The sequence below is a fragment of the Mytilus californianus genome, unplaced genomic scaffold, assembly GCF_021869535.1.
Source record: "Mytilus californianus isolate M0D057914Y unplaced genomic scaffold, xbMytCali1.0.p SCAF_1, whole genome shotgun sequence".
Lineage (NCBI taxonomy): Eukaryota > Metazoa > Mollusca > Bivalvia > Mytilida > Mytilidae > Mytilus > Mytilus californianus.
This window is the reverse complement of record NW_026262581.1, coordinates 63,649,815-63,671,789: the sequence shown is the minus strand read 5'-3', so window position 1 is coordinate 63,671,789 and position 21,975 is coordinate 63,649,815. Positions and strand designations below refer to the sequence as shown.

At 33.0% G+C, this 21,975-nt stretch overlaps 1 protein-coding gene across 1 annotated transcript; it reads left to right on the top strand.

Moving 5' to 3' along the window:
- Positions 1 to 90: 90 nt before the first annotated feature.
- On the top strand, positions 91 to 13,530 carry LOC127706150 (uncharacterized). The gene is made up of 7 exons (XM_052210596.1): positions 91 to 235; positions 4,499 to 4,609; positions 5,999 to 6,249; positions 7,396 to 7,492; positions 8,424 to 8,510; positions 10,030 to 10,111; positions 12,277 to 13,530. The coding sequence occupies exons 1-7, from the start codon at positions 151 to 153 to the stop codon at positions 13,460 to 13,462; spliced, it is 1,899 nt and encodes a 632-aa protein (XP_052066556.1). The 5' UTR covers positions 91 to 150; the 3' UTR covers positions 13,463 to 13,530.
- The last annotated feature ends 8,445 nt before the right edge of the window (positions 13,531 to 21,975 follow it).

Here is a 21,975-nt window from a genome sequence, read left to right as displayed (position 1 = left end):
TTGTCATCACTGCTTTAATTTTACCTGTCAAATCTTATCGAACAGTAGGTTTTTTAAAGACTTTAAATCTTGTACCACATGATAAGTAACACAGGTAGATATTAAAAAAAACAAAACAAAATACTTCCTGGATGATATTTTGTCATAACTATGATTAGGAATTTCAAATGGATAAACCTCTTGGTGATTATAATATTTGTGGTGGTAACAGATTTAATTCTTTGTAGTAATGAAGGTAGGGAATTGCTAACAACTCAATGATCAACCAATGCAATTCTGAATCAATGTTTCACGATGAATTCATAAAATTCACCTCGGGTGGTACATGTATCTTAAAATCAGTTAGCGGACAAATCAACCTGTTTGTTCTTATGTTGTGCTGTTTCACCAATGTCCCAGGTTAGGGTAGGGTTGAGCGCTCACAAACATGTTTACTCCCGCCACATTCTGTATTTGCCTGTCCGAAGTCAAGTGCATTGGTTGCCGTTTTTTCATGTCTGTCATATTTGTTTTTTCGTTAATTGTTTTGTTATAAATTAGGCCGTTAGTTTTCTAGTTTGAATTGTATCTCATTTTTCTTGTCGGGGCTTTTTACAGCCGACTATACGGTATGGGATTTGCTCATTGCTGTAGGCTATAATTGCTTACACCCACTTCATTTGAACTCTGGTGGATATTTGTCTCATTGGCAATCATACCACATTTCCTTATATTTTCACTGTTTATTTTATTAATGTTTGAATGAAATAGGAGCAAATCCAAATATTTTCAATTAGACTTCGATATGAATGGATTTTTTGAAGTCTGTTATATTGTTAAATTGTTAGCCTGCCAATTGCAATTTTTTTTTTTGGCTTCTTGTACCTTCGACGAAGCTCACTTAATGAGAGATTTTCATTTACAAAAAACAGCCCGAGTTTTTAAATTAACACTATATTGTTTATTGACAAGGAAATAAAATAACTTTATAAAGATTTAAAAGAATTGTGTTGATAAAAAAGGTGATAAAAATAAATAGGACACAATAACAATATTTACTCATTACTTGAGATACTTATTTTAAACTTTTCTTTCTAGAATTGAATGTCGAAAACAAAAAGTAATTGAATATTTTTAACACTTTCTACATAAAGTTGCAACTCATATTTACATGTATTAATTCACACTCGAACGTTTCATCTTTTAACAAGAACACAAAAATCTATTATATTTGTGTCACATTCCTTCAACCGACACAATGTTCGTGTGAATTCTCAAGACTGTGTTGAATCATTATCTTTATGTTGGTTGACTTTTAATCATAATTGACACTACTGTATCAAAGTTTCTTTTCCATTTCAATCTTTTCTTTCGGTGAAGTGTAGGTTTAGCATTAACATGACTAATTGATTTATTAAGTTGGTGTCCCTCCCGGTACTTAGCGGGTTTTGTGTTGTCCAATCTTTTTGTTTTCTGTGTAGTGTTTTGTTATTGTTGTTTTCTGTTCGTCGTTTTTTTTTTTCTGATTGGCTTTGATGGGATTATAATTTCTTATTTTCCCTTTAGTATCTTCTCTCTTTTTTGGTAAATCGATTAAAGTCATTTGCTGACAGTATCGAATAGTCAAAGAAGATATGAATGTTTAATATTTGAAATGAGAGTAAATTGACCCGAAAGAATTTCTCGTAGAATGACTATATTTGTCTTTTGAATTCTCTAAGTATTCTGTGTATTACCATCTTGAGTTAGAAATTGAATATGAGTAAGAAAACGGTACTATTACGTAAATAAACTAGTTGCCATGAAGACGACTGACTTACCTTTAAGAAATAAACAATGACGATCCGATTTAAATCAGGATTTATTCCCATCACTTTCAGGAAAACGAGGATTAGTTTCTTTTAGATCAAAGTTTGCCATATTTTGTGTCAGTTTTCCCTGGCCGTTGAGATTGTCAAAAGTCAAGACTGGCTTAAAGTTTTCTTGGTCATATGGTGTTGATGGTACATTTCGTTTAGTCTCCGTTAAAAAGGGGAATTAGCTGTCAAGTTCGTGTTCACCGATTTGACTCAAATTCTCATATTTGATTAATACCATACTAAAACGCATATCCAAATTACAAAAAATCTAAAATAAACAATTAATAGTGCATGATCTCGATAATATTTCGTGTGTATTTTTGTCTAGACGTCATCTAATTAAACGTCGAGATGACCTGCGAAGACTGCCGACGGTCATTTCACCCGACATAAACATAAATATAGATATAAACAGATAGCAACCACGTGCAATTGGATTTTTCTAGGTCTGTTTGATTTCATATTGTAGATTAAAAGAATGTTCATCATCGTTTTTATCTGTATAAGAATGATTTTTTTTGTGGATCGAATCAGTCAACCAAATGGTTCATCCTTGTTTCACTTTCAATGTTGACATTCTCCTCTTAATAGCTGAATACATGCGTAACCCATCGCCAGCAAAGGGGTTAAATTGAAGGTCACATGAATACGGATTTGATGAGATCGAATTATTCACTTGTAAGTGAATAGTTCATCAGAAATGTTTCATAGCTTATTTTGACAAAACTAAACCGAACTGGCTGGTTGAACAAAAAACAAATCATATTTTATTTTTTATTCTATCTCGTAGCTAATGCCCCTTTAAGCTAGACATATTGCATGAACATTCGTCTATCGTTGAAACTGTATGTTGATCTCTAGATGTCTGTTGTTTTGTTTGTATGCGTGTTTGTATTGGGATACTTTCTCATTGATTGATTGATAATTGTGGACTTTTTGTCAAACCGTTTATGCTATTATAATCTTAAGAATGTATTAACACATGTTCCAGAGCCTCAGTGTAATTGACAACATTGTTATATCGTCTGGAGAGAGAGAAAAAAAACCTCAAGAAACTTTAATTCATTCATCCATATTATTATCACAATGAAGTTTTAAAAAGCACTATGACTTTTGGCCTGGCATAGTTATGAGGTTAAAAAGGGACGGTATATTATTTAAAATATAAAATTGGATATAAGAAAAAACGATATGTTCTCTGTGAACACCTTGCATTGTCATAATTTAACATTACCTACTACAGTGTATCATCTGTTAAATGGACCATTTACGTATAGATGTACCTCAATAATTCGTCGATGTATTCTAGACTAGAAAGTTTTTTTTAAATTTTACTCATACTAAGGTCGATAAAATGTTTTGTGTGAAATTAATGTCATATAATATTTGATGGTCAAATGCACTACACTTTCGTAGGGTTTGAGATTGATAGAAGTATTACCTAAAGATAGTAGCTAAATCACAGTTAATCATAATAATTGCTCAAGAATATTTCTGCTCCGGCACTGAAGCTGGCAAAATTTATCTTTGGGGCTTAGTGGTTTGATACATTTGTATATCAGACCTCATCGCAACTGCAAATGTTGTAATAAAAAAAAGATTAGATTATACTGAGGGGACGATCAGTAAAAAAGAGACGAAAAGACAAACCACAGTTTAAAAACACTACATAGAAAACTTACACTGAGAAACATGAAAGCTCACCGAAAGTGGGGTGATCATAGGTGCTCCATAAGAATAAGCACAATTGCAATTTATCTGTCACACAGATATACCATAACGACCAACAAATCATGATGACGCCCGTTAGACTTTCGGTGGGGTCACTTCAACTTTACTATTAGGAACCCTTGGTCCAGTGGCATCCTTTTTAAAGCAGCAATCCTCCATCAATGAAAACATGTTCGGAAAAGTAAGCTTTGGAATATCATAATAATTAAAGGAGACATATACTCAATGAAATATTTATGATAGTGACATTACAGAACCACTCTTTACTTCTATTATAAAGACATAAGACTTAACATCTGCCATACATAACAAACGATATTAAGCCCTGTGTAAATACGAACGTACATTAATGGAGGTCAAAACTATAATACTGAAATATAATATCTGGCATTGAGGAAATGATAAAAAGAAGAGCATACCTTCAGTTGTGTGGTTTAGAAAAAACCGCAGGACCATTTTCGGGATCATTTCAAAATATTACATTAAAACACGGAAGCACATACTAGTACTGTGTATTTATTTATTAATTCCAAAAGCAAATTAAAATTAGAAAAAATACGATAAAAAAAATTAAAAAAACTGCTAACTAGTGGTTGCCAAATTTAGTTAACCCTTTTGTAAAATAATTGCCAAAAATATATAATTTTACGAATGTTTTAGAATTTTCAAATAATTCAAATGAAATTAAAAAAAAAAATTCTTAGACTTATTATTTTTCAGAAATATGCACGATACCCCTGTCTTTTGTTCTACTTGCATTTGTTTGCAAAAAAAAAGTAAAAAAAAAAACAAAATAACACACAACAAAAAACCTGTTTATGTCAACGAGTGCATAGTATGAACTCCAAAATATTAACTTTTTTGCAGTAATAGAGTTGTGTTTACAAGAAAATTATAAACATTAAAACAAGACTCTCTTTTTTCCACAGGGATTACGTGTAGTTTTGAAGTAGACCTTTGTGGATGGAGCAGTGACAATTGGATAAGAAGAACCAAATCTAAATTTGATTCATCAGGTCCACAAGCTGCTGCAGATGGAAGTATGTGTTCATTAATACTTTATAATATATTACTTAAACCTGTACATCTAGGCATTTTTCAAAAAATTGTATATTTGTGCCTCAGCCACATATCATACATTTAATTTAGGTTTAATTTGAAACATTTTTGGCTCTCGGACATTTAACATTTATGGACTTATCAAAAAATTCAATTTGATCATCGAATATGATTGAAAAAAATATTTTATTGGGCAACGAAAAATGTACCATAAACTATAGGAGCATGCTTGTCTCATTGGAAACCAATAATCGATGTATCATTGATATTTTCAATTATTTGAAATGGCAGTGGCTTTTTAAAATAGTTTTAAATTGTAAAAAATGTGTACCAACTATGTTAAGTGGCTACTCAAAAAAAGGCACAATGTAGTGAGTCTTATAATAATACTTTTAAAACGTTACGTAAGGGACATAAAAACGAAACCGGTTGCAAATTTTGTTTTCTTAACGTCTTTTCTGTTCCACATTAAAGTTGTTTTTTTGATTTCATACCAATTTTATGGTCACAAAAGTTGTCACATGATTATTTTTATTCTTTGTAAGTCCTTAATCGTGATTTTGATATGAGTTTTTTGAATTGTATAATAAGCGGAAACGTCATCCGCGATTGTACAAAGCATTCCGTCGGGTAATTAAATTTGGGAGTCCCCCTCCCCTCAACGAAAAAATAAAATAACTTTAAAATATGAAGTTAAATTGCCTTTACAAACAAGCTTTTTTTGTATTGTTGAGAGATCTTAGGCAGTCTCTGTTAAGTTTATTCACAACTTGTGTACACTCAAGACGCTTAAGAGCAATTTTTGAAGGCCGTATGTTGAATTTTCAATGTTTTTTTTCTGTTGACGGATTTTTTATGTTTACCATACATCTATTAACATTGGTGGTTGTAGGCTAGTGTACATCATAAGTACTGCAAAGGATAAAATAAAACAGGAATTCTTAGATTTATTGATTTGTACCATACAATAAAACAGGAACCTAATTTTGTTTATAATTCCAGACAAGAATGTGACGTGTTGCAGTATACTTGTTGTTCTGTGCATTTTCTTTGTGTGTGGATGTGATTTGTACTTTATGGTCCATCTTTGCTAGCCAATGGTTACGATCCGGGCCCTCCCCTCCACTGTATTCACAAATGCTGTCTTAATCTGCCAAGGGAGAAGAGGATAGGGCGGGATCGCAACTTTTTGCTAGCTAAGATGTACATGTATATGATATCAAAGTTTGACTTCGAAGCATACAGAATAAATAATAAACTTTATGAACATATTTCATAGATGTGTAACCCAAATGTCCATTGAATCGGTTTTAAATTGTGTTTTAGTATCATGACACTTGTTGTTATTCTATTAATACTCATTTTTGCAGTGTATTTTATTCAAATTGATAGCGAGATCCCTGAAAGAATTTCAACTCTGAAAATAGGTTTCAGTAAGCCAAACGGCGATTCATGTTTGAAATTCAGGCACCATTTGTATGGAGATTTCTCAAGGGATTTAAAGTTTGGTTACTATGAAGCCAGTGGAGTTCTTCAAGTTGTTAATATTATCAATAAAAAAGAGAATTTCTGGGGTTGTTCGACCTTTGTTCTGTCAAATTTGCCAAGTCAAGCTCAAGGAGTAAGTATTATATACATTACAAATCCCAGTATTATATCATTATACTTTTCTAGTTCTCTTATTCAAGCTTTTTAAATGAACAGATTTTGTCTCACTACTAATTGATGCGTATTAGGAAGGATATTAAAAAATAACATATTTCTCCCAAACAAAGTTTTTATAGAATTTCCGGTCTAATTTTAAATGTTTAAAGTTTAAAATTCCTCTTGAAATCGACCATTTGTTTAATGGGTTTCATTTCTTAAATGGTTTGTATTAAAGAATTGAAAAATGTGCGCAAATAAACGCTTTACAGCCATATAAAGCTACTAAAGGAAGCAAGCATTCAGTTCTCATAATTAAATTTTAATGCTCAATCAATGAAAAAAAAAAACGAGTTTCATAATGGTTTACTTACATTACCGTGTTTGACTTTCAGACAATCACTTGGTTTATAAAGGTTATTTTTATGTCCCATTATAAACTTCATCAACCAAGTGATTGTCTGAAAGTCAAAAACATTCAATTTGGTTGAATCTTTATGAGACATCTTCTTCAATACAGATACGTGCACAATAGCGGACATTCCATGTATTGATGTTAACTGTTCCAAATTGTCTCTAATCTAAAATTGTTTTACATCTCATTTCATAATTTAAAAGAATACTATCTAAAAGAATGGATATTATACCATTTAAAATTGTTCAATAATGAAATCTTAGAAATATGGCATCCAATGAAACACGACCACTAAGGAAAAATTATTTCAATAACAGAAAATAAACAGGATACTTTGAAATGATGAAGTTACCATAAAACTTCTATATTATCAAGGTTTAGAAAATTACAATTATCAATTTAACGTGAAATTTAGTTACACATGTAGCAAATTGATGTGAATATAATTCAGTGCATATTTCACATCAATTTGGATTGTTTACATATGTTTAGATATGTTGCCTAAATTCATTCTGTTATTCTTGAAAATATCTATCACGTTCTGTTTCCTTGGTATTTATAAAGTTTAGCCAAAAATATTGATCAACAGTTGTTTCCAAATAAAAGGAAGATAGCTAGTTCCCATCGGCTGTTCATCATTTCTTATCATGTCCAACGTGAGTAGGTTTGTCATTTTTAACTTCATTGTCGTTTTACGTTTATTCTCAGATATTCTTCCAAGCCCAAACAGGGGCAAATGCATTCAGTATAATTGCCCTGGATAATATAACACTTAACCTAGGAAATGGATGCAGCAATAACGGAGGTATGTAGTATACGTATCAAATGTAATTGTCTCTTTTTTTAAAATTGCTGTAGGGAAAACAAAGACTGTAATAATTTTTATTCGTAGAAATAACCCACTACATGAGTCCTGTATATAATCCCGATTTTCAATTGGAAACAAAGACTACCTCTATAGACATTTTGGTATCGTGGGTTAACGTGATTATTTGATAATTACTAACAACGATTCCACCGCCGTCGCCACAAAAGTAATAAATATATGTCTCGTTTTATTTTATATAGATATAAGAAGATGTGGTATGAGTGTCAATGAGACAATTCTCCATCCAAGTCACAAATTGTAAAAGTAAACCATTATAGGTCAAAGTACGGCCTTCAACACGGAGCCTTGGCTCACACCGAACAGAAAGCTATAAAGGGCCCCATATATTCACTTCTGGTTTGAGTAATTTGTAAAAACTACATTCCGCATATCCTGTCATATTGGATGACTGGCGGTATTCATTATTTGAAAATGTTAAAGGATCCATCCAACGAAAGTCCTGTAAAAACTCAATCTGATTGAAATTCAGATCTATCGTAACTCGAGTCGATGAGCATAACGAAATCAGAAATCTATATTTTTATTAGATTGGTAAAAACTAAATCACATAGACCAAATCTGTTCTTTAATCTGAGTTTCTTTTGTTTATTTTTAAAGTTTTTCATTTATAGTAAGGACGATTGAACTGGTTTGACAACTATCGAATAACACTTAGGTATCTACCCCAACTTTACACGTATACTACCTTAGGGTGTTGGTTCACTTTACCTATTTGTGGTTTGACAATTACTACATGTAGTTATTTAAGTTTAAGTATGCGGATATTGCAAGACATAATAATCCTCTTTATATGATATCTATGTTAATGGCAGCAATATCCATCTATGTCAACTTCTCTTCTGAGCAGATTGTCCGGCACCAAAACATTCTACAACTACCACAAAACAACCAACGACTGTGGCACCAACAAGGGAAACACCAGGTCCATCTAATGGTAAGTAAACGTATACCAACAGAGCTACAGGTGAAAAGAATATGATTTAGAACAACAATTGGCTATTATCATCTCCTGAAGGACAAATAATAACGATATATTACCAAAAACATTTTCCCGCCTTTTTATGATAAAATATCTATGCAAAATCCAGTATTGTAAACAATATATATATATATAAATGTTTTTTTTTTTCGATGAAAATTCAGTAGAATTGCACAAAGTAAGAAAACAACGTCTTATTGTTCCGTGAGTTTATGTTGCTTGTCTGGATATTGATAACTCGGTATACAAACTTGTCTTTGCTAAATCGGGTTTTTCTTAGCTTTTGACACTTGCTTATAGTATATGACATGAAAGTAGTAACCATAAGTCATTGTCTCTTATAATCGTGACTTTCATGTGACCTTGACCTTTGCATTCAAGCTCAAAATACTTGATTTTTTGGGACATTTTAATATAAGGAATATTAAATGTACCCTTTTTTATCCTTATATATATAAACTTTTGATATTTGGCACATGAATGCAGCACATTTAGACGATGCATCATCGCATACCATGAAAAAGAACATCTGAACTTGACTTGTGATCGTCAAGATCAAATAATTGATATTTGTATGATCACCACAAAACCATATATATTGTATTTTGCCTTTGCTATGGCAAGACTTATTCAGTGAAAGTTGGTTTATCCTAGAGGTTCTGCCCGCCTCTTACATACAAAATAGTTGAAAATTTCAAAAATAGTTCAGATCTTCAACCCTAAACCATATATTGTCTCAATTGCCTCGATAAGACCATTTTAGTGTAGCATATTTTTTTCCTAAGGGGACATGCCCCGCCACCTGTACACCATTAATGGTTAAATATTTTTAAAACAGTTCGTTTCCCAACCCTTTAACCATATTATATTCTTCATTGTTATCATAAGGCCTTAACAATACACATAGATATCTTTCTCTGAAGGCACTCCCCGCCCCGTATATCTTTTTTATTTTAAATATATAACTGGTCAGATTTCTACAGTAAACCATATATATTCTATATTGCAAAGATCTTTTGAAAAACAGCACCATATATTTTGTCTGTAGTGAGGGTTTGAGAAGAGGTGTGTGACCCATCCTCTCATGTCATTAATAATTATTAAAAACAGTAAAAACCAAAACCCATTAACTATATGTTTATTCTTATTTTGAATGACAATGACAGTTATAGAATTCGTTTGTTAGACATTTCCTTTTATGGAGTTCCTTCTAGAGATGATAGGGAGACATTAGTTTTAGTCCGTTAACACAGTTACATCTAGTTGCTTTTTTGAAAAAAAGGTCAATGTCATCCTCTCATAGACCAATCAAAGCAAAATGTTTGACAAAGACTATTGAAATAAGAGTAACTTAAGTTTGAACAAGTGTATGTATATGTCGAAACTTTTATTCGTAAAACATTGTGAATTATCATTAGATACGACGTATTTGTAAGGTCATGGAGTGCTACTCAACACTGGTATATTTTTGTAGAACTATGGTACATAGTTGGTGGAGCTTGTGGAGGGGTAGTCTTATTGGCTATTATTATTTCCATTTTATGTATTGTAAAAAGGTAAGTAAACAAGATAAACTTTGAGCGAGCTATTGCTCATCAAGGATACCCCACTATAAATATAAAATTAAGGAGATTAGGTATGATTGCTTATGAGACAACTATCCACCAAAGTTCAAATGAAGTGGATGTAAGCAATTATAGGCAACCGTACCGTATAGTCGGCTATAAAAGGCTCCGACCTGAGACTACTATAACACATATGTTATAGTAGTCTCATCTCCGACATAAAGAAAATGAAACAATTCAATTTAGAAAACTAACGGCCAAATTTATAACAAAACAATTTACGAAAAACAAATATGACCGACATGAACCAACGACAACCATTGAACTACAGGCTCCAGACTTGGGACAGGCACATAAAGAATATAAGTATATGTGTAAACAGGAAGTTGATTAGCGATGGTAGAGAAAACAAAACTCATCACACTATATATTTACCATGTTCACGTGAAGATTGCTACCATATTTCAGGAAGCCCTGAATTGTAGTTCCTGAGAAAAAGAATACAAAGAAATTTCAGGAAATACACGTACATGTAAATAAGTGAACCGGTACACACCTACTTCTTCGGACCGGGTATATAAGTATAGATCACCTTGTTTAAAGTGAGCTCGTTAAACAAGTAAAAAAAGCTTCACTTTCTGTCGAGCAACTTTATTTTTTACGATATCTATTCGCCACAAGCCTTTTATATGTTTATTGTACTCATTTTGTTTACCTTCCTGTCACCAACACAATTACCGGTACTTCGCTACTGCCTTGAAAAAAAATATGGATATTATTTCAATGAATTTGCTGTTATGAAATTTTGGCAATCATAATGAATTAAGAAACTCACTTCCCTCATGCATACTTTTTATACATTGTGACTTGGATGGAGAGTTGTCTCATTGGCACTCATTACACATCTTCTTATTTATATAGCTCTGATTCTTGGACAGATTTTGGCTATACTTTTTGTCTTTGGTTTTATTAGCTCTTCAACGTTTGTAATATGTTTTGAATTTTTAAATATTTATACCTCGAGCATCATTGAAACCGGGGGCATTTAATATCGAAATGAGAATCTGGTGCTGTAAAATCGTTCCGTTAGTGTTATCTGTTATTTTTTATGCTTGTTTGTATTTTCTTAAGTGTTTGATAAGTTCTGCTCAAACATTGTGACATTACTGATATCTTCTGCTCAAACATTACAAAGCCGTGGTATGAGAATTACCGACATCCAAAAAGGATTATATAAGCACAGTGAAGTAAGATAACAAAAGGTTTTTCGAATATGAAATATCCAACCTACATTTGCGTAACTAGCTGTACACGAATGAAGGCGAACTTTTTAAGGGTATAAAGGGTTATTGCACTAATATTGACAAGGTATATCATATTCAGAAGGAGAACTTGAGAAAAAAATCCATTCGAGAGAATGAAATCCCTTCCCGAGCCTGGTATTTTTTGCAAATGCCACTCCTTAATATGCTTTATATGTTTACTCGCATCAAATATTATCAGGAATCACTCCCAATGGTAAAATTACACGATTATATTCTTTCGCTATCAAGAATTACCATTTACAGCTGTATTTGGATCAAGTGTCTACATGAAGGGTAAAATAGGTATATATGTTTTAGCAAATAACATGGGAGAGAGGATAAAAAGACATATTCTTGTCCATTTACTCCGGCAGCGATAAATTATTAGATGAAAGAACATTATCAACCAATCAAAACCTATCATATTTTAAAAACAGGCTCAATTACGAGGGATATTGTCCCAGTACAAGTATATCGTTTGATTGCGTGCAAGTATTGCTTTACTCGGAAACTCCATAGTGCATACCAAAAAAATAAGAAAGTATAGCATGCAATATCGATTAAGATGCAATATTTTTTTATCTAAACGGGAATGCTCAACTATATATATCTATTTATTAAGGAAGACCAGTAAAAATATTCGTAAATGTTTGCATTTAATTTACAAAGAAATCTACATGAAATATAAGATACTATTCTTTATAAGAATACAAGAATTATCAACTATACGACATAAAACGACAACAAATTAAATATTGGCACATGCAAATCAAAACATTAATGAATGTAAATGGCTACTTTACTCTGAATATAACTACTCGTTTTTAACTTAAATTTGAGGTTTAATTGTAGAAGGCGAGGTAGGATAAACATTCCAGAACTACCATCTGCATCATTTATAAACAATATCAACAGCAGACAACTTCCAGCCATACCTTGTGACCAAAATATAAGTAATGGATCAATTATGTCGATAGCCGAATCATACGACAGAAAATTTTCAATACAGCCTACACCAGATCCTATCATGTTAAAAAATCACGAGGTTTGGAGAAACGAGCACGTGCCAACACAGCCTATATATCCTATCATGTTAAAAAATGACGAGGTTTGGAAAAACGAGCACGTGCCAACAGAAACTGATAACAATCGCGTAGCATCAACAGACTATACAGACATATTGGAAGCAAGTCCAGTTAGGGAAACTAATAATGACCCTAGTGATTATATTCATGTACCACCGGATTATCCAAATGATGATGAAACATCACAAAAAGACTATGATGTACCAGAGGAAGAAAATCAGGCAAATGAAATGGATAATAATGCTAAAATGGAACATACTGAGATAAAGAAAGATCATATTTATATGAATGAGCCCGATGATGACTATTTAGAACCAATTAATGTTCTAGTAGAGTCAATTCGTGCACCCGATAATCAATACGAATCAGATCCAACGCAGAAGGGTAGTATAAGTAATACTTTACCAGTTAAACTTTGTGTTGCCCCATTTACAGAGGAACACCAGGTACACCTAGACATTCCAAAAATACCTGTTATGAATAGAGAGAAGTATCATCTGAATTCTGAAAGTACAGAGAACACAGATGACGACTACGATGATGCTGTGACGGCATTAGGCGGTAATACTACTGAAAACAGTGATCAAGGTGAACTTTATGACAATTCTGTGGGGGGACAAGGCAATAATTCAAAAAATAGTGATAAAGAGGACTATTTCGATATGAAAGAAAATCGGCAAGATGAAGACTATATCACACCAACAATAGATACTAATGACAATTCTGAGGGTGGCCAAGACAATAATTCATTAAATAGTGATAAAGAGGATTATTTCGATATGAAAGAAACGCGGCAAGATGAAGACTATATCACACCAACAATAGATACTTATGATAATTCTGAGAGTGGCCAAGACAATAATTCATTAAATAGTGATAAAGAGGATTATTTAGAAATGACAGAAAAGTCGCAAGATGAAGACTATGTGAAACAAACCATAAATACAAGTTGATATTTACTAACACTTTCTTGGTATACCTGCTGAGCATTTAAACAGAATAAGTATTTCAAAAACTTCTATCATGAGTTACACATGTTATGCACCGCCTAACATACTTAAATGGTAATACTTGTTCAGGTCTGTGCATGCGAGTGTTCCGTGTAAGGACGAAGTGTTTTTTTCCCCCGGTAGTTAACCACGAAACTTGTTCCTTTTTACACATGTGAAAATTAGGAGATGTGGTATGATTGCCAATGAGACAACGATCCAACAGAGACCAAATGACGAAAAGGTTTATTCTGATGTGTTAAATTAGAATTTTGATCCAGATTTCGCGGTTCGAAGTGCATGGAAATGTGGTAGTGTGAACGGGATATGGTGTCATTTGGACACATATTATGTGTTATAGTTATAATTCCTTATACTTCTAGTTAAATAAGGTACATCAGCGCTACACTAGTTAAAATTTGGCAAACATAATTAATTTCAATATGTTTTGTATCCATATCGTATACTGACTATGTACAGTGACTGTTCGTCAATCTGCACAACTCACTCTAAAATTAAACAGGATGCACCTCCCACATGCATTAACCATTTTGGGTGGTTTTGGTATTAAGATAATGCCTCCTTTTCAGCAAAACAAATTTATATAGAAGACTATGCGAAACCAAATATATGCACATTCAGTACGAGAAATTAACAACGAAGATACGTTTGACGGGGACAAAAAATATTACCATGCAACAGGCCACCTACGTACCAATCAGAGAAATGTTACGAATGGTACATTTACGTGCAATCGGATTAAACGTCTCCATTCTGCCCGAACGTCGCTGAGTATTTATATATCCCGCACAGCAATACAGATTTATAGACATATGAGTAATATAACAATATCCTGCTTTACAATGACAAAAAACAAAAGTCAAGATCATCTTTTTTCTTAGCTAAATACTACAATGAATTATAGAAATGTTCATCCAGTCATAAATTACTCAAAATGTACATCAGACTCGGACTTCTCTTGAACTGAATTTTAATGTGCGTATTGTTATGCGTTTACTTTTCTACATTGGCTAGAGGTATAGGGGGAGGGTTGAGATCTCATAAACATGTTTAACCCCGCCGCATTTTTGCGCCTGTCCCAAGTCAGGAGCCTCTAGCCTTTGTTAGTCTTGTATTATTTTTAATTTTAGTTTCTTGTGTTCAATTTGGAGTTTAATATGGCGTTCATTATCACTGAACTAGTATATATATTTGTTTAGGGGCCAGCTGAAGGACGCCTCCGGGTGCGGGAATTTCTCGCTGCATTGAAGACCTGTTGGTGACCTTCTGCTGTTGTCTGTTCTATGGTCGGGTTGTTGTCTCTTTGACACATTCCCCATTTCCATTCTCAATTTGATATATAGATAAAAGGCATTTTTTTTTACTGACTTTTTAGAAAACTATTCTCACGCGTAGAAAACGTTGATAGTTGTTTTGTTGTATGAAAGGCGTCGTGTGCATTTCATTGTACAAATTTCCCATAACTGAAGTTAGTTATAGCAAATGTCATTCTATTGACTACATCGTTTAAATTACTACTGCTGGATTTGTACCGCTGCTGGTAAACTACCAATCCCAGAAAGCACAGTTTGCAAAGTAGCTAGTTGATTATTTGTTGTATAATGCAGTGCTATATTTTGATTTTATCTTATCAGTTTATAAAATATTTAAGAGTACTATATTAAATAGATTGTATACTTTGAATGGCTTACGGGCTTTTTAGTTCACTCCTTTTTTTCGTTTGATACTTGCGTACGTGTAAATACTTGAAGCCGATAAATTGCAGGCTTATACATTTGTTTTTAATTTGTAAACTGACGAATTATGTAATAATCGCTAATACTAGAGGACTTAAATGAACTTTATTCGTCAAGCTCAAATTTATTCCATTTGTCATGATAATAACTATGTTCGTTTTAGACCGATTTTAAGTTTCCTTTTGTACGTTGTATTGAACTCTTTCTGATTGATTGATTGTTGCTTGCGTATAACGTTCAATGACAAATATTTCATGCATATTTAGGATAAGAAATTAACAATGAGGATATACTTGATAAGTGACAGAAATGTGGTCACATAGAGAAGCATTTTACAGATTAAAACAGCAAATACACAAAAGATATCACAAAAAAGATCGAAAACGTAATTGTCTGGTTTGATGGACTGATATTTCAACAAACAGTTGGTATTCCAATGGGAACTATTTTTGAACACCTTTGGCCGACTTGTTTTTGTATTTATACGAATCAAACCTTCTCAAAAATAAAAAAGTTAACAAATTCTTCCGTCTAATTTCCAGATATATTGATAATGTTCTGTCCCTCAATTGCCTACATTTCAGCAGGTGTTTGAAACTCATACATACATATCCCCGGGATCTGACATTCAAGATACATTTTGTAGTTTTTTACTAAGAAACTAGGATATATGATTCATATCGAGACCGACATATATAAGACAGACAGTTTCAAACTAGGATCTATCAAAAACGTGACGGTTTTAGGTTTCCCGTTGTCAACTTCCCATTTGGCTGAAGTAACACATCATATGCATCTTCTTCAGAGAATGGGTATCAATTGATACGTTATATGCGTATATATTTACACATTAAAAAGACTTCATTGGCAGGGTGTTCTTCTAACAACAAAAACTCCTTCTGCCGGATTATGAGGAAGAATGACTAAATTCGACACTTCATAATAGTGTCATTTTTCTTTCACAAGTTTTACAACTACCATTGATGTGTTAATTTTCTGTAAATGTACTGTTTTTAAACATGTGTTGAATTGTTCAAAACACTTTAGTTTTTCTACCCGGACATAGATTGCCTTAGCTGTATTTGGCAGAACGTTTTGGTTGTAATGCTACTCAATTTGTACAATCAAATTTTGTTTCGAGCGTCACTGGTGAGTCTTATGTAGACGAAACGCGCGTCTAGCATACCAAATTATAAGCCTGGTATCTTTGTTGAGTTTTTGCGGTTACCATCACTACACATTTATTGTTGTACACGATGTTATTTCTTAATGATAACATCATTAATGCCTTGAATTATTGCACACCTGTACTTATCGATAATATTGATTTGTTATTGTTTTGCAATTCAATGGACTTTTACCAGTCTCCTATGTTAAAATGTGCAATACTTATTAAAAGTTATTTGCTCCTCTTCGGCCACATTATTGGTATAATTCATTTCTCTTTTTGTCTCTAATACGATGGGGATCTTCAACATGTTTTCTTTTGTACTTAAGACAGTTATATGTACGTGTTACAGTATGAATGTTTTTACACGAAGACAAGTGGTAAATAGTCATTTGACATGGCACAAACAATCTAAACACAATTTAGTCTAAGATGCATGATTTTTTTTATTAGTTATTGGCTTTGAGCTAGCTTTCAGTAACTGCGGGTACTCTAAGATCTGTACTTTGTGTATTTTGTGTTTTTGTTAAGTATTTTTTGTGTGCTTTGAATTGATGTCATGAGTTGGGCCCTTTTCAACTGATATTTATAATTTGTTCATATGTTGTAATGTTGCACCGCTGTCAAGGTTAAGGGGAGAGTTTGGCTCCAGCAAACATGTTTAACCCCGCCACATTATGAATGTGCCTGTCCCAAGTCAAGAATAAATTAAATAGTTGTGGTTTTTTGCTGTATATCATATTTGTTTTACGTTTATTGCTTTGTACACAAATTAGGCCGATAATTTTCTCGTTTGAATCGTTTTACATTTGCCATTTCGGGGCCTCTTATAGCTTATTTTGTGGTATGGGTTTTGCTCGTTGTTGAAGGCCATATGGTGACATATAGTTGTGAATTTCTATGTCATTTGGTTTCTGGTCGAGAGTTGTTTCATTGGCAATCATACCAAATCTTCTTATTTTTAGCTCACCTTGTCCAAAGGGCCAAGTGAGCTTTACTCATCACTTGGCGTCCACCGTCCGTCGTCGTCGTTCGTTAGCTTTTACAAAAATATTCTCCTCTGAAACTAGTAGACCAAATTAAACCAAACTAGGCCACAATCATCATTAGGGCCTTTAAATTTAAAAAGAATTGTCCGATGACCCCACCTGCCAACCAAAATGGCTGATATGGCTAAAATAGAACATTTGGATAAAATGCAAGATTTTTCTATTATTTTGAAAACCATTATGAATAAAGAAAATCTGACATGGCAAAAATATTCAGAATGTTTTTCTTGACGTCAAAACTGTCAGGCGACTTCTTATAGGAGTTATTGCCCTTAAATGACAAAATTTTTACCATTTTAAAAAAAAATGTGCCTATTATCTTGAAAACTATAACAAATAGAAAAAAAGTTTAAGTCGCAAAAATGATCAGCAAAATAAGATCTAGGAATAAGTTAGAATGGCCGAAATTGTCAGTCGACTCCTTATTAGAGTTATTGCCCCTTGATGACGATTTTTACCAATTGTTTTTGCCTATTATCTTAAAATTTATAGTAGATAAATAGAAACTTAAATAAGCAAAAATGATCAGCAAGACAATTTCTACATTTAAAACAATATGGAGGAAATTTTCCGACGAGTCTTTATTGGAGTTATTGCCCTTTAATGACTACTTTTACCATTTTTTGCATTTTGCTTTATATGATAAAAATTGTAATAGATAAATAGAAATTTTAAATAACAAAAATCTTCAGCAAGGCAAGATCCTCTTATCCTCTTATTCGTTTTGAGCAAAAACTAAAGAAAATAGAGAGAAACTACACAGAAAAATGATCAGCAATACAAGATCAACAAAAAAGAGATATTGTCATGAATTCTATTCTTGTCTACAATATTGGAGAGAGTCCATTGTTAAATATGCACAAAGACTTAGGTGAGCGACTAGTTATATTAATTTATGATAACCAATATATGTAGAAATGGTTAGTTCGCTACATATTGCTTAAATACTTCCACTTCTTCATTCCACACTGACTTTACTATCAAACCGACCTAAACGGGAAAATGGAGAACTATTCAAACATCAGAACGTGTTTAAAACTCATAATCGGTTGTAAGTTATACTCTTATAACAAATATTTTAAATTATTTCTGCGATGAGGAACAAAAAATAAAATGTAAATGACGATACAGATGGCAAGTGTGATGTGTTAAGAAGTTATGTATAAAAGAGGTGGAAGATACTAAGGGAGCATTCAAAACTCACACGTCGAAGTGAATCTGACAACGCCATGGCCAAAAATGAAAGACTACGAAAAGATAAACAAGTTCACAAAACTCCACATAGACAACTAAAAACCGAGTAACACGAACCCCACCAAAAGCCGGGGGTTATCTATGGTGGTCCGGGAGGTCCGAGTCAACTAGTTTTCCCCCGTCGGGCTGCTCATGTAAAGTACAAATTCGATGACAAGTTTAATTCGCTGGTGTCACAATCGAAAAAAAAGAGGACGATATTGTAACGACAACTGGAACAAATTTGTTGTCGTCTGTGACACAGATATTCCATATTGGTCAACCATGTCGCGATGGCGTCCGTAAAACTTTCGAAGGGCAAGCAGCAACCATCTATCAAGCAATTCAAACAAATCATGATAGGAAATGCAAGCTCTGGAATATCGTATCAACTGGGAGATATATACTCCATATGCAGGCGCTAGGGAATGTTGCGACATATAGAAATGGAAATTTAACAAAGAGGAAGCTAAAAGTTTTGTTCTCAAACGAACCTCATTGTAAATTAGATATAAGTCAAGATGTGAGGCATACTTAATTGTAAATATTTTGTAACTTACCTGCTTGCATTTGCTTCATCTGATGTCATTCGTAGCTCTTAAGATTTCTACGTTTTCACTACATCCCTGGCTTTCAAAGTTTTGGGCGTTACCGTATTTTTGGCTACCGTTTAATGATACAGGAATATTTCCAAACATAGTTTCTATAAACATTGATAAAGACTCCCAAGTCGACATCATCCTACTTGACTTTGGAAAGGCATTCGACAAAGTACCACATCATCGCCTTTTACACAAGCTAGAATAATATGCTGTCAACCCTAAAACTAACAAATGGATCCATTCTTTCTTCGAGTGTTTTACAATGAGGAGCTGTCTCTTCGGAAATTACTGTAATCTCTGTTGTATCCCAAGGCATAATTTAGCCGACGAAACCTGACAGATTGCACTAAACCGGTAAAAGCTGCAGGTATGTAGCCATTGTAAGACCCATAGTAGAATATGCTTGTTGATTTTGAGATCCATCATGCCAAAACAGATCAAATCGGTGGAACATTGCATAAAAGAGCAACGAGATTTTTCCAAAACGACTTCACAGACCAAACACCGGGCTGTGTATAAAAAATGATAAGGTAACTATATTGAGATAGCGTCAAAAACCAAGGAAAATACACTAGAGAGATCCATAGCTTTTCTGAAAGCAGATTCGGAAAGGAAGTAGTCAACACTGGCTGTATATAGTTTTAATTGTATTTTGGAGAACTGTGCAAAGTTTTTGCGTGACGATATATTCATGATTGAATTCGGTTACATGGGAGAAGAAGAAGAAGATTATTTATTGCGGTAACTACACGAGGTAATGATACACTAATGTGATCTATGTTACCCTTTCTGGGATCAACACAATAATGCTAGCCCAAAACACAATTGTTCAAACATGAGCTTGTCGTTATTAACATTATTTATTTTTCCTTCAAGGGTAGTCTAGAGGCCTCGGTGGCCGAGTAGACTAAGTAGTCGAAATGTATCACTAGCCAGTCAACACTGAGGTTGTGAGTTCGAATCCCGCACGGGGCAGGTGCACTCTACTCCAATCTTAATTGACTAGGATTGTCAGTTTTCCTACCGAAGGTCGGTGGTTCACTCCGGGCACTCCAACTTCCTCCACCAATAAAAACTGACCGCCACGAAATAGCACAATCGTGTTGAAAGTGGCGTTAAACACCAATCAATCAATCAATCAATCAAGGATATGTTTATAATGAAAAACACAAATATTTTTTATATAAATTGTGGATTATGCTTTAAAATTGTTTAGTCAAAAATCCCATTTCTTCATATACAATTACTTTAAACTCAATGTTAATGTATTGAATGTTTTCGTAGTGAAACGTTCCACAATGAGGGTCGATTTCACAGTAATATATATAAAGTATGGATGATGCTTTAAAATTGTTTAGTCAAAAATTCTCTTTCTTCATATTCAATTATTTTAAACTCAATGTTAATGTATTGAGTGTTTTTATATTGAAACGCTCCACAATGAGGGTCGATCTCACAGTAAATAACCTATCTCTAGCGACTTTCTTTTTTAAAATTTTAATGTTGATTCTCAAATAAGAAAAGTAGAAATCTGTAAATTGTTAGCATGAATAAAACAGCATTCAACAACAAGTCAACGTTCAAGAATGCAAATCTATATCCCATACATTTTTATATTTTGAAATTTTCCTTGAAGTAAACAACCTTGTTATCTCAACGTATAAACGTGACATAATCAGTGTACAAAATCTTATGAATAAAGGGTAAGTTTTATTTTAAAATTGAAATTCGAACTTTAGATCATCTCCCACCTTACAAACTAAGCTATGAACTAGTAATAACAGTGCGGGGTATATATTGTCTCGACGTGTTCTCTCAATGTCGTTCAGACATTTTTTTACCATTCAAGGCGAGCGACCTCAGAGAAGATTATAAAATTACTATGGTCAGAGAAACATAATGGCGGGTGACAAAATACATCTTACTTCGGTCAAACTATTTACTGTCAGTTATCAAAATTGTCATTGGTCTACTATAGTTTGTACATTAATTGAATTCTTTTTCATTTTATTCAAATTATGCATGTTTGAAGGAAATTACATTCCGCTTTATTTCCTATTTGTTATGACACTTTATATATACTATATTTACATTGTTTACGAATATAAATCTTGTTGTAAGATTAAATAAACTGACTCATTCTTCACATCCAATTAAAAAAAAAATCTTTGTTTAAAATGTGGAAACTGTCTTTTTTAGGCGCCTGTTATTTACGTTCAGTGATTTATCTTTACATTCAGTAGTTTTTTTAACCTTCTAATGTCTGTGTGTCTTAAAGTTAAAAAATGTTCTAGGAATGGGTTGGATGTCATACGATAATACTAAACTCGAGATTTAATTTTTCAAATGTAAAGCACGATGTTTGTCGAGCGTTTGAAATATTAAAAAAAATATCTTCCGAGTTTAGAATACCATAAATCGAATTGTCAAGGGGAAAGTTGAATGTAGTAATTAGTGATGTTGTATCAAAACGTAGTAACCTGTTTATGTGAAGTTTAATATCTATATTACGTTAGTATGAACTCAATTTTGTTTGTCTTAGACCAATTTCATTTTCATTTCAGAATGCTGTAGTGCATTATTCTTCAAATTTTATGTTGCTTTCTGGTCAATTCTTGTTCACCCAAGTGCGTTGTGATGCGTAGTTGTTAGAATATGTGATGGGCTA